The sequence below is a fragment of the Vipera ursinii genome, assembly GCF_947247035.1.
Source record: "Vipera ursinii genome assembly, chromosome: 8".
Classification (NCBI taxonomy): Eukaryota; Metazoa; Chordata; class Lepidosauria; order Squamata; family Viperidae; genus Vipera; species Vipera ursinii.
The window spans coordinates 15,543,866-15,558,083 of NC_139519.1; the positions used below are offsets into that span (position 1 = coordinate 15,543,866).

Sequence of the window (14,218 nt, forward strand, 5' to 3'; positions counted from 1 at the left end):
TATTTTTAATTCCATTTATATCCCGCCCTTCTCCGAAGACTTAGGGCGGCTTACAAGCTTAGCAGATAATTTTGGCCTTCTGAATCTAGCACAGCGCAGATCGTGATGGGAAGCAAGCTCACCCATTTGCCTTCTGGTAAGGGAAGTGCTGCAACTGACCCCATCCACCGCGGTCACTATTTTCTAGCTGACTTAGGAATTCTGGGAGTTGAAGTCCATGAGTCATAAAAGAGCAGAGGTTGCCTTACCCCTGCAACTAGACAGACCTTAATAGAGAGGATCCATAAAACTCTGCAGCCTTGACTTGAAAGCAGCCCAACAAGCAAACTGTTCTTAAACTCTGGTTGAAAAGGTCTTATTCTAAAGCAAATAGCCATAACCCCAGCAACAATATAGAAATAGAAATCAACGAACAATCCAGGAAGTAAAATATAGGCACAGATCTTACTCAGATCTGCTTTTACCACATGCCATGACTGCCCTCGACTTAAGATAGAAAGGGACACACGATGTAAAAACCCAAGTAAGTGATCACTAGACATTCACACAATGAAAAGGAGGCAAGGCATACCCATTCAGCAGCAAAAGCAGGTACAATTTTTTATTATGTCGTTGCTAAATAAAAAGAGTTATCATTGAGTTGGCAAGACCATACACGCATGTTAAAAAAAAATACACAAGACTTTGTTCCAGTATCTTGTTTTCCTGCAACTTGAATAAATTAACAGTCAACGGGATAAATGGTTGCACTGGAAGAACAAAATGTGAAGCACTTTAGCAAATCTGTCAAGGCAGCTTCCAGGGCCAAGGTCTAGGATCAGTATTATTGGGCATCTGTGAAGGCCCAACTTTTAGAAGGGAAGTTGATGTTTAGTGTCACTGACTTTGATCCATCTCACTCTCTTTGTGATGATTGCTTATACACAAGCCTACTAAATATAGGAGCTGGTATATTAGCAACCGGACTCATTTATCTTGACTTTTCCTCTTGGACATTAAGAGGACTGGGCACACATAAGATCACCGTGATAATAGAACATAATTAGCTAAGGTAGCGATGCCTTGGGGCTGCAATACACTTTCCCTTAGCATCTTGATCCTTTTGTCAAGTGCACATGAATGTAAGATTACTTGGTCAGTGACAAAAGAATTTTGCTAATATTACAGCCCTATTGTCATTTTAAAGAAAATAATTGGTGGTGTGTGTGGGGGGGGTTAGTTGTAAGTTTGCTTCACTCCAGGAGCATTGCAAGGTATCCTGGGGCAACAGGTAAAATATTTTCCCCTTTCTAGGGAACTTATTATTTTATTAAGGAGGCATATCACCCGACCTCAAACAATGGACTCCAAGCCAGCCAGTATCAGTGTGCCCTAGCAGTCAAGCTGAATCAAATCCTGACTCCATTAATTTGCACTAATCATTAATTTTGCAATTGGGGCTAGTTCCTCGACTGAACCCTACTCCACAAGGCCGTTAATGGGATTTTTTTTTAAAAAAGACTCCTTTAAACCCCTAAAACAAAAAAGGGGTGGTATCAAATAAAATCAGCAGCAAATCAGCTCCCTTGGCCTGGATTCGGCCAGAGAGGCTGCTTTCCAAGGCCTGACTGCAGATCCCAAATCCTCGTGGGTTCCTCGCCCTCTTCTCCTAATTAAAAATTTGCTTTTCATGCCTGCCTCCTCTCCTGCAGGGCATCTCCCCATTTGGGTTGCAACTCGTGTTCCCGGCCCAGCCCAAGCCAGATTTCTGTTTCACAGCCAATGGTGCACGCTCAATTTAAAAAAATAATAATGAAATTAATGGCAAATAAGCAATTCCTTCATGAAATAATTTTAAGGAGAGGCCCCCCCCTTCAACGCCTGCGGCCCCTCCCTCTTCCAGCCATCCTTTCCCTTTACTCAACGCAGCCTAATACTGCGCATGCGCCACATGCCTACCTTTCTTCGGTTCCCGCCTCTCGTTAAGGCCACGCCCCTACACCGAGGCGCGGGACGCGCCGAGCCCGCCTTTGCCCGCCGAGGAGCGCTCCGGATTAGCCGGCGCTCCTTTCACTTCGCCAACCTGCCCTTACTGTGATTGGCGGAAGGTCGCGTGAGGGAAAGTCCGAACGGAGGGCGGGGCGTCGCCTATATAAGGGCTGCGAAGAGGCGCTTTCCTTCCCGCTGCGCCGCGCTCGCTGGTGTGGAGTCGTGGTCGCTGGTCCCGATCTGTGGCTGGTGCCGCTTTTTTTTTTGTGTGTGTGTGTAATTTAAAACTTTTACATTTCGCTCACGCGGTGCGTTCCCTCCCCCAGCTATGCCTAACCCTCTCGTGTTTTTCGATGTCGCCGCCGACGGACAGGCCCTCGGGCGCATCACCTTCGAGGTACAGAGGCGTGGGGGGGGGGGGGAGAGAAAAAAGAAAAAGGACCGTCTCGGTGGGAAAAGCCCGGTCTGAGGCGGACGCGCCGCCATTTCCTGTCTGGGTGGGAGCGCGGGGGCCATTTTGGGATTTCGCTGAATGCAGCGGGAGGGGAGGAAGCAGGAACGGGCGCGCGGGGCGGGGGGGGGGAGAGAGAGAGAGAGAGAAAGACAGGCAACCGCCTCGCTGCCGCGCGCCGGAGGGGCTGCGCGCGCACCTGAGTGGTGGCGGGGAGGGAAGCAGGGCGCGCGCGCCAGCCAGCGGGAGCGCGCACGTCGCTGCCGCCGCCGCCGCCGCCTCCACGTGGCCCGAGGGAAGCACGAAGCTGTCCGCCCGCTTCTTGCTGCAGCCGCCTTCCTCTTCCTTCCTTCCTTCCCTCCCGCTCCGGAAAAGAAGCTCGGCGGGACTTTCCGGGTGGGGAGGGGGCGGGGAGGGCGATCCTGCTTCCCCTCTTCCGTTTGGGATTTCCTTCCCTGCTCCTGCACGGCCCCAGCTGCGCCTGCCCGCGCCCCACCCTCCCCGCTGCGAGGGAAGGGGGCGCCCACGATGCGGGAGGGGAGGGCGGCTCCTTTCGCCTCTTAATCGCTTTTCTCCCCCCTCCCGTTGCAGAAGGGAAAAAAAGGCACTTCTTTCCCCATGGGATCCTTTATAAAAGAGTAAAGCTTGCTCTCCCTTCGCTCTCCCCGTCCAAAACGAGCCAGGAGGCCGTCGCCGAAGCGCTGTAGGTGCAGATCTAGATATTGGCAGGGAGAGAGAGAGAGAGAGAGAGAGAGAGACACGGGAGCCATCTCGTGTCTAGATTTTTGTACGGGGAAAGCCCAAGAGCAAGCTACAAAAATAAAAGCTGGCGGAAGGTAATTCATAGACTCACCCAGCTCTATATAGAATTCCATATATCTGGATGAATAGAGATGGGTGAGCTTGAGTTGAGTGCTATGGCTTGGAAGGTTTGCTTCCTTATTAAGGGGAGAGTCTTCAGTCGGTTGCTGGAGCAATTCTAGTTGGGTTCCCTTTACATTTGTATGATTAGAAAGCCATATATGAAGAGACAAATTCTAGATAACTTGTAAAGGAAAAACCCTTGTGAATGCAACATTTGCCCTCTGTTAAGAAAGCTCCTTTCCAGCGAATAAAATCAGAATAAAATCTTTGTATGCTGAAAACTTAACACCTCCAAAGATTTAGAGTGGGAAGGACATTTAGGTTTTGCAATACCTATTGCTAAATTGCAGTGCTTTGGAAAATTGCCTATCTGAGCAAAAGTTTGTATTTCTATGGTTAATAATCTGATTAGAATTTCACAAGTACCATATCGTTTCTTCTTGGTACCTGCTTGAAGCCTGGTAGATCAAAGAAATAGTTGGATACAATTTGGATTTGCACTTTTGAATGTGCAGACTAATTATGTTCTTCTCACTGGCCTATTTTCTGGTGGTAGGCCAGTAAACCATTTGCAGGTATTTCTCAATCTGACTAAGTGAATTGTGCCAATATTATATGCTTTGGTACTATTGATCACAGTTCCTTAGTGCAAAGTATTTAAGATTACTTAATGGAGAGAATACTTTACATGATTAGTTGGAGAAATATATGCACATTAGTGTAACAATGTATTGCATTAACTATTGTCTCACTTATTCCACAGCTGTTTGCAGACACAGTTCCAAAGACAGCAGGTTGGTAAAGTTAGAAACATTTATTGACATGTTCAATTTTATACGTTGTCAAAGGTCTAAACAAATGCTGCAATCTCTTTTTAGAAAATTTCCGTGTGTTGAGCACTGGAGAGAAAGGTTTCGGTTACAAGGGATCATGCTTTCACAGAGTCATTCCTGGATTCATGTGTCAGGTATATAGCTCCCATCAATTTAGCACATGTTGTAATTGTATATATTCTTAGTTGCTTGACAAGCCTTAAGAATTATTGCAATTACTAAAAGAACCATTGTATATTAATGTGGTAGCAAGCAGTCTACTGTGTTTTAAAGTCTCTGAAATGGTTTTTCACCTAGTCATCTTGGCTGGAGGTGATGAAAAATGTGGGGGAAAGCCTGGCTAAATTGATGTTTCAGCTGCACTTGGGTTGTGTTTCTGCAGGGTGGTGACTTTACCCGCCATAATGGAACAGGCGGTAAATCTATTTATGGCGAGAAGTTTGCCGATGAGAACTTCATTCTCAAGCACACAGGCCCTGGCATTTTATCTATGGCGAATGCTGGTCCCAATACAAATGGGTCTCAGTTCTTCATCTGCACTGAGAAAACTGAATGGTAAGTAATCCTTGGCTTGAGATTGAATTGGTTCACTTGACCTTTAAGCAACAGTCTTGGAATAGAAAGCCTTGTCTGTAGTTGCACAAGTAACCAATCTGTGTAATTCCTGCCAAAATAGCTATTGCTATGCCCTGAATGGAGACGGGACATTTGTTTGTGGAATTGCAGGTTGTATTCACCATAGTATTCATCTCTACTTCTCTAGGTTGGATGGGAAACACGTGGTCTTTGGCCAAGTCAGAGAGGGAATGGACATTGTGAGGAAAATAGAGAGTTTTGGCTCAAAGAATGGCAAACCGAGCAAGAAGATCATCATCTCTGATTGCGGAGATATGTAATAACATTCTTGTTGTCTTAACAAATCGACCATTCCTTCTGTAGTTGGGGTTAGTCCCCTCTGAATCTTTATGCTCCTGACTTACTGCTGCGTTTCTATTGGGTTTCGATTTCTTGTCCCTCACAAGTCCAGCTGGACTGAAGACAAATTTGTTTTCAAAATGAAATAAAACAAGTTAAACCAGGTGCTGGTTTTGTGTTTTCTTCCTGCAGGCAAAGCTCGCTGTATGCCGAGGGCATAACAAAAATACAGGTGCTTGGGATGAACTACAAGCTGGGCAGTAAGAGATAAAGTGCAAGTGAAATTGATTTGAACTGATTTAAAACATTGGCTGTGCGAGATTCTGGTTCAAGAGTTGGGAAAGGCTTCATGAAATGGGCTTCACTCCTGTAATTAGGCTGGCTAAGCTGCATAGCTTAGGAAGAATAAAGAATTAAGGTTGCAACCGTGCTGTCCCCAAAAAGTTTAATGTATTCAGCAAGCAGATGAAAAACTTTACTAGTGCAAATGTGTTCAAACTCTTCCTCAAAGTATCCATCAATGGATTTGCTGGATCTCAGATCAGTAGCTTGGCAAGTGATTGGCTTCAAATGATACTGATATTTGTTGTGTGTGTGCTGAGACTGTAGGTGCAAATACTGCTGACTTCTTTCCCTGGTTGCCCCATTTTGTCATTCTGCAATAACTTATCAGGCTACCTCCCTACAGTAGGGGTCACTAACCCAGCACTTGCATATTTGCCATGTTGGGGACTCATCCAGTCTGCAGTTTTTTGCCTGCTTGACATTGTTATCAGATCTTGTCTTTCTAAGGACTGTGTGGCATTGGCAGTAACAACAACTGATGAGTGGTCATAAAGTACACCATGGAATAAAATCTGGATAACTTTGGCATGTAACTTCCAAAAGCTGGTTTCATAACAGTGGCTGTCAGCTTAATAGGACTGGTTAATTAGCTGTGCTCCATTGAGGTGCTCTTGGCCCTGTCAGTGCCTTGTTAAATTTATTGGATGGCATCCAATTTTGCTACGCCAGGATAAACTCTGATAGGGCAGCATGTCCAGCAATGCAGTCCTAAGAATAGTGCAAAGTTCAGATGCGTTCCCAGTTAAATGTCCAAAGGATCTTAAACAGCATTTTTTTCAGTTCAAAAAAGCTCCTCACTCTAATTGGCAAATAAGTACATTTCACATTTTCCATTGTAATCTTATAAGACATGGTAATGCCCTTAATAGGCAGAGGTTTTGCTAGTGGTCTTAATGGATTGTTTAGATGTGCCAATGTAGAGTTTCATTGAAAAATGGAAGGTTGAAGTTCATTTTTTTTTGTCTTGCATTGTGATAAGGTGCTCAATATTTCTTTCCTGTCCATGACTGGAAGTTCAGAAGATTTGAGATCTTCCCATACCAAGAGGAATACCGTGAGATTTGTTTAAACTGTTTCCATTAACAAATGCCATTAGATAAGATCTGTAGCTTACTGAGTTTTATAAGCAAGATCAAGAAATGTTAACTCTAGGAATGTGACATTACATTCACAAAACTTTGTTCTTTAGTTGCTCATAGGGGCTTATAGGACTTTCAAAGCTAAGGGCAACACTTGCAAATTTAGTACCAAAAGTGACATCTTTCTCTGCATTTGTTTATGAGGAGATCCCTACTATTCCATTCGCTGTTTGGAAAAAAAATCACCCTTTAAAACAAATTAAAATGCAGTTGCCTAAAGGTACTATCTAGGCTATTTTAGAGAACTAGCTGCATATGAACCCTCAACTCTAATACTGTAAGTGACAAAAAAAATCCTGTATTTCAGTCTCAAATGCCAATTCAGAATTTTATTCAATTTCTATAGCCATCCAACTCGACCAAGTGGCTGGGCAGTTTACAATTCTAAAAGTATAAAACAAAACAATCATCCATTAAATAATCAAGTAAATTTGAACAGCAGTGATGATTAATCAACTAATGGTAAAGCCAAGTAACAGACCCTTAGCCCACAGTTCAGAAATTCTTGAACATACAGCCCTTCAATTCTTGAGTTCTCATACAGATGCAGGCAAAAGAAAAAAAAATTGGCATTCCTCTGGTGGAATGGGACAACTTACTGCAACCAGTTTGCCATGGCCAACTTCCATGGGACAACTCACTGAGGGACAATTTAACAATTTAAACTAATTTAAACATTTTAATTTTTGTCATTCACATTTAATTTTGTTCCTCCTTTAGCATCCTTTCTTTAGTGGTACTGTTGGATTATTTGTTTGATATTAGTGCAAATATTAGTGCATTAGTTGGCTGCAACAAGTTGTTGTAGACCCTCTTTAGATCTGAGACTTCTTCATTCGATCCTCTGGCAGGTCAGCTCTTGCAGGCTTAAACCTGTCAATCCAAAATCCAAAACAATGCAGCCACTGGGTCCTTCCAGGCTAGTAATTAATCTTTTTGTTACGTTGATGTATCTTCATGTTCTACTCCATTCTTTTATTGTTCTATTTTACTTTGTTTACACTCTTCTTTTTATTGTTGTAAGCAGCCTGTAGTAGCTCCAGGTGAGACAGGCGATAAATGTAACAAAAATAACAGGGCTTTTGGGGTGATGAAGGTAGCACAGAATTCTCAAAATGTGGCAATCCAGCCTTGCAACCTTTGGAAGGACTTTGCATTTAAAGCATTTATAAAGGTCTCCAGGAGAGAGAAATCTACCCTTATGTCCCTTCTTAGGGATCAGACTGTAATTTGAAAAAAAAAAACTAGGGAAGGCTGAAGGCTCCACATTACGGCATCATCACAGCTACATTGACAGCAGCTAAGAGTTTTCCAGTAAGACCCTAGTGCAATTCTATGCTTATCTTGGCTACTGCTGGAGTGGAAGAACACAGCAAGGAGGGCTATCGTGCATCCCAGAAGAGAACAACTATTACCGTAGGCGGGAAGCAAATCTACCCAGCCAAGCAGGATGGCATGGCTTCCCCCCTAGTTTGTCCACCAGACGTGGGTCAGCGTGCCAGTCACATCACCCCACTTTTCAAACCGCTTATTCGATTAACTAAACAAGAAGGGAACAATCATCCTCAGCCAGCACTGTGAGCTGGGGGTGGGGGGCACGAAGGGAGGCTCAGCCAATCTCAACGTATACACGGTTGTACTTTTGACAATAAAGGTTCATTCAAAAAAAAATTCAAAGCGGGGCCACGCCGAGAGGAACTGGAGTCCTATCATACCAGCCTCAATGGGATGCAATGGAAATGGAAGCAGACCATACATGGCCCTAAACACTCTCCTGCCCTTCCCTTCCCGGGAAGAGCAGATTTTTTCCCCCTGTTGCAAAGGGAAAGGATCCGCAGCTAAGGCATTTCTTAAGAATTCCCGCAGGCCGGTCGGGTCCCCGTAGACTTTCCCACCACCACCCCGTTTCTCCTGGCCGGATCCCTCGAATGCTCTTGCGCCAACAAAGCGCTTGGCCCCGTTTCGCCCCGCCTGGCTCGGCAGCAGCCCCGCAGGTTCGCGCCCGCGCGAAAGCTGGAAGCGCCGCAATGCAACACCAGCCGAGAGCCAGGGAAAGAGGGGGGGGGAGGGCAGGGGTGTCCGTCGCCCGCCTCTCCGCGGCTCTGCTCGGAGCCCCCACCCATCCCCCCAAACCGAGGGCGGCTTTTCGGGGCGGCCCTGCCTGGGGAGTCCGTGCCGGACGAGCCGAAACCCGGTTTGCAAAAGCGGCGCGAGCTCTGCAAAGCGCGGCCAAAAGCCCTTCCCGCTCGCTCCCTTCTTTCCTTCTTGCGGCCGCGGCCCACGCCCTTTCTTGCAGCCAGCGAGCAAAGCCAGCCCCGTAGGCAGGGGAGCCGCAGCCGGCTCCCTGCTGACTCACTCCACCCTGTGGGCGGGGAAGGCCGAGCTCGCCCCGGGGGAAGAAGCCAGCCCAAGCGGGGCAGTGGAAAGCTACAGCGCCCTTCCCCAGCCAGGCTCGCTTCCCGCCGCAGCGCCCGCCTGCAGTGCGATCGCTCCCGGCGCGCCCCCTAGCGGCCTCGGGAAGCCAAGGACGGCGCTGGCCAGTTTGGTACCCAAAAACGACCTCTTTCCTTGCGCTTGTGGACAAGGAGATACCTACCGTTCGACTCGCCGTTTGTGGAGGGGTGTCTATCTCTCTATCTCTATCTCTATCTATCTATCATCTATCTATCTATCTATCTATCTATCTATCTATCTATCTATCTATCTATCTATCTATCTATCTATCTATCTATCTATCTATCTCAGCGTTTCCCAACCTTAGGAACTTGAAGATGCGTGGACTTCAACTACCAGAATTCCCCAGCCAGCTATGCTGGCTGGGGAATTCTGGGAGTTGAAGTCCACGCATCTTCAAGTTCCTAAGGTTGGGAAACGCTGATCTATCTATCTACCTATCTACCTATCTATCTATCTAATCTATATTCTCCCCCTTTCCCGCTTATTTGGGGAGCGTTGGAGAACTTGCCACCGGCCAGCGGACGTTGGATGTAAAATCGGTTCCTCCCTGGTAAGGTACCGATGCGATTTTTTTCCTGGGTTCTGCTAGGGAAGAACAAGGTAATTCTCGGGGTTTTCCTCTGGAAAGATTCCAGGAAGATGGCTGTCTAAACTCAAATCTCCCAATCTTAATGGGCCGTGAATTACAAGGTTTGAAGTTTACTCCTGTAAGAAAACGTCCCGCTGAGAAGGAAAGCTGGGTGCTAGTGGTGAAAATTCAACACAAAATGGACTTGTCGACTTTGCAAGACGGTATGAGATGTGTTTCTTGCTTCCCACACTGACTGGCTGGGAATTCTGGGAGCTGGAGTTACAATACAATCAGAGAGTATCGGGTTGAGGAAAGTTGAACTAGATGGACAAATGGACCTAGTTTGTGTGATGTAAGCCATGGTTTGTTTAATGCAGGCTGAATTCACCATGTGCAAAACCATTCAAATACACTAGATTAGCATTCTATGTATCTATCTCACCTGGCATATATTTGCTTGTTTCAAGAAATGGCCTTGAACAGGGGTCCCCAACCCCCGGTCTGTGGACCAGTACCGGGCCGTGGCATGCCAGCAACCAGTCCACATAAACAAGCAAAGCCTCATCTGCGTGATGCAGGCAACACACAAAACCTCTCCACGGAACCGGTCCCTGGTGCCCAAAAAGTAGGGGACTTCTGGCCTTGAAGACTCATGCAAATGTTGTCTTATTAAATCCGTAGGCATGTTTTGGCACTTTGCAAGATTCCTTTGAGGAAACATGATTTTAGCTTCCATCCCTACTCAGTATTAACCACTGGCCAGGCAGAGCACCTGATTCAACTCCTCACTGCTGTCGAAAGACAAATCTTCATCAGGCTCCAGTCCAAGCTGGGAATAAACAACATGGAGGCTGCTTTAGAAAGAAGCTTGGACTTTATTGAAGAGGAAATCCAGACAGAAAGATGGCTCTGCAAAAAACAACAACAACTGACCACATGGAACAAGTGCCAGGCTTTTATACCTTCTTGAGCTTTTGTTTGGAGTTGTTCCTGTGGCATGAACTTTGACCTGAGTCTGAGTGTGACTTTCTGTATTCTCATGGTGATGGGTTAATCCTATTATGTCCCAAAGGTCATATCCTCCTTCCCTGGGGTTGTGGCTGATGACTGTTGGATTTTTGGTGTGAGGGATTGTTGATTCTAGGGTTCGTTCTTTCTAATCCCAACTTCCTGGCTCCAATGTTTCTGCCAAGATTATCACATCTGCATTTCTGCAAACCTGTTTTCTGTTTGGGGCAGAGAGACTTGTGGTGTGTGTGTGTTGGTTTCTGCCTTTAAAGTCCTTTGGGAAAATATTTTCTTCCTTTTTAATATTTCCCAAAATATTTATTTCTCTGGATTCTTCCCACACTGCATTCTAAGGATATTAGCATAGGGGCGTTTGTCGAAGGTTGAGAGGGGGGCTGGCTGGAAGGCTACCTGGCAGGCAGGATTCTTTTTGAAATGCATGATTTTACCTGCTCTTAAACCCCAAAAGTTTCCAACATGGTCTACTACTTAAACCAGTACAAACAATGAAATGCTAACAATAAACATAGAATTGCAACAGAAACACGTATGCTTTGAAATCCAGTGCAAATAATATTAGAAGGTACAAAGAAAAAAAAATATTCCCACCAGGAAGTGGATGCTGATGATGGATAATGCTACAACTGACATCCTAGGAAACCGTTGAATGGAAAAGCCTCAAATCCCATTGATTTGAAAGAGATCTTGTCCACCTTTCTCTTCAGTGGTTTAGGTAAAATGGAGCAGGATCCCTAAGGCTAACCTTATATGTTTGGAGAAAATGGGCCCTAGCCACTGAGGACTCATGCCAATGGGGGCATGCTCCATTACCTCCTCTTGCTGTTCTGTTATTGTAGAGCAGGGGTGGTGGCCTGCGGGCTGCATACGTCATGCACAGGCCAAACCCACTGTGGCCCCGCAAAGGCAAAAAAACATCGCGATATGTCACATGACATGATAGAGTTTGACACCCATGTTGTAGAGAAACCTTGAAAAGTGCAAGGTTTACATGTACATCAGCTTAGCCCTGAAAGAGAGGAGCAGGTGAGAAAGTAACTCAAGATTGCTTTGCCTTGATCGTCTTGGGTGTAAGAATGGGAAGAAAATTAGACAAGCTATCAAGATTTAATTACCTTGATCAGACTATGGTTACAATAGAGTTCCAGCAGTTCTTCTGGCGTCTTTTTCTTGGTCTGACCTACCGTCAAAGGGCTTCTGACTTCTGCAGCCACAGAAAAAGTGGGTGCTTGTAGCCCTTGGCTTTGGTCCATAATGAAGGAGTCCCCCCCTCCCTTGGCAATGTTTATGACCTGGTTTAGTTGGCATTTGCATGTTGTGATGTGATTGGTTCAAGAAAAGTCAGTCATAGTCTCTGGAGCTTAGCCGGTAAGGAGTAGTTTCTTACATGAAAATATTTTGTGGACAAGAAAAAAATGCCTTAATACTGAATTAATACTTAATTTCGGCTTACATGTTATAGTGTTATTTAAGCTGGATATTGCCAACTTGGTTTTTTATTTCTCTCAGTTCCTTCCTCCTGTATCAGATGAATAGTTTTTGGTCCATAGTTGTCTGTTACAAACTATGTAATTTTTGTTTTTACTTGGTTATTAATTAACAGAGGTTAGTGTTTTTCTGGGGATTATATCTGTCCTTCCTTAGCAAATATAAGAAGAATATTCTGGTTCTTTAAAGACTTGAGGCCAAGCTATAGTCTTGTTTATGCATCCTGCAAAGCCACATTGCAATTGTTTTGACACAGGGAAGGGTTGAAAGCAAGCCATGATCCAAGCAAGGTTTAAATATCCCCACTGCCTGTGATTTTGCCCAAATGTCACACAAAGGGGCTATTATTCTTTTGAAAAAAGTCAGCATTCCAGGCTCCAATCGAGTTTCTCAGCGTTTCCTGTGCCGCCAACAGCATTTGCCCATCAGTTATATTTAAATCTCAGCTAGGAGAAGGGAAACAAAGCATGTTTTAATTTAGCAGTGATGTGTGAAGGCACTTGAAAGAGTGGAAAAAATTAATACTGTGCTACAAAGAGCCCCCAGCTTATGACCACAATTGAGACAAGAATTTCTGTTGCTAAGCAAGGTGGTTAAGTGATTTTAGAACTTTTTTTTGCCTCTAGTTTCCTTATGGGAAGCCAGCTGAAGAGATTGCAGATGGTGATCACTGCAATTGTCATAAATACATGCCAGTTGCTGAGCATTGGATTTTGATCACATGACCATGGGGATGCTGAGATGGTCATAAGTGTGAGGATCAGCCATAAGTCACCTGCTGTGCCATTGTAACTTTAGTATGAAGCATATGGTTGTAAATTGAGGACTACCTAGAGTTATATACATCTATGGGGAAAAATGGTTACAGTCAAGTAAAACTATAGACTGCTTTCCTTCGCTGATAATTATCCTAAAAAGCATTGATTGGGCTGAAAGACGCCTCCACTCTGAGTCAGCCAAAATTACCCATTCTGTTCTTCACATTAAATCTCCTATCTTTAATCTAAAGAAAGGAAATTAGGAATGGAGGTAGGAGTTCCTTTTTGCAAACAGACTGAAGAGAGGGACGCATGTTTGTACATATATAGTATATATACATGTATAGTAACCATCTGGGAAGGGCATGGGAACAAGACAAGCCCATTTGACAGACAGCAAGGTAGCCTGCAGAAAAAGGAGTTTAGTCCAAATTCTAACATTACTTAACTTCCCCTGACAAGATATTTCTCCTGTCAAGATCATAGTATTGTCCATACCCCCTTGTGGCCACCAAGAAAGCAGCTTTCTTCAAACCTGAATGCTTTTTTCCCATGGGTTAGATCTCAGTTTCCCATAATTCTTAGACAATTATATATTTTTTTTGCAAAGAAAACGGAAGTCCAGCACATTTAGAGGGCACTAGATTGGGGACGTGGTGGCTCAGTGGGTTAGGACACTGAGCTTGTTGATCAAATGGTCGGCAGTTTGGCGGGTCGAATCCCGAGTGCCGTGTAACAGAGTGAGCACCTGTTACTCGTCCCAGCTTCTGCCAACCTAGCAGTTCGAAAGCACATAAAAAATGCAAGTAGAAAAATAGGGACCAGTACGGTGGGAATGTAACTGCTCCGTGCACCTTTGGTGTCTAGTCATGCCAGCCACATGACCACGGAGACGTCCTCAGACAAGCGCTGGCTCTTCAGCTTTGAAGAGCACCGGCCCCTAGAGTTGGAAACGACTAGCACGCATGTGTGGGGGAACCTTTACCTTTACCTTTAGATTGGGGACAAATTCAATAAAAACTTCTGATCGTTGAACCACAGTGCCACCTGCTGGTCCAGATGGGGGAATTTCAGATGCTTATGGATACTGCAGGTTTGGTCTTTCTTCCTACAGTGTAATGGTGATTTAACTCGCGGCTAGAGAAGCCAAGTTACACCGGCCATTTCTCCTCCCCGTGGCAGTGCTCAATGGCTCAGTGGCCTTCCTGTGTCATATTAGCCATAGAGCAGGACTGCCAATTTATACAGAAGGGGGGGAATTAAAACCTTGGCCGGCTCTTGTGTCTTTAGTATTTAGCTCAGCCCTAGATGCATTTTTAATAAGAGCCAACCTTAAATGTGCACAAGCAATATCCCTAGATCAGATCAAGGTTTCCTGTATTGTGTGAATTTAGCTGTTCTAA

At 45.0% G+C, this 14,218-nt stretch overlaps 1 protein-coding gene across 1 annotated transcript; it reads left to right on the plus strand.

The window, feature by feature from the left end:
• The first annotated feature begins 2,112 nt into the window (after nucleotides 1-2,112).
• PPIA (peptidylprolyl isomerase A) lies at nucleotides 2,113-5,196 on the plus strand. The gene is made up of 5 exons (XM_083368116.1): nucleotides 2,113-2,365; nucleotides 4,047-4,077; nucleotides 4,162-4,250; nucleotides 4,499-4,671; nucleotides 4,880-5,196. Exons 1-5 carry the CDS (start codon nucleotides 2,297-2,299, stop codon nucleotides 5,010-5,012), a joined length of 495 nt encoding a protein of 164 aa, XP_083224242.1. The 5' UTR covers nucleotides 2,113-2,296; the 3' UTR covers nucleotides 5,013-5,196.
• The last annotated feature ends 9,022 nt before the right edge of the window (nucleotides 5,197-14,218 follow it).

Bases quoted from the DNA above. Each gene is read 5' to 3' on its own strand.
- PPIA (XM_083368116.1), top strand. From the start codon at position 2,297: ATGCCTAACCCTCTCGTGTTTTTCGATGTCGCCGCCGACGGACAGGCC. The intron at 4,078-4,161 runs GTTGGTAAAGTT...ATCTCTTTTTAG, and splicing joins CACAGTTCCAAAGACAGCAG to AAAATTTCCGTGTGTTGAGC. The intron at 4,251-4,498 runs GTATATAGCTCC...GTGTTTCTGCAG, and splicing joins TTCCTGGATTCATGTGTCAG to GGTGGTGACTTTACCCGCCA.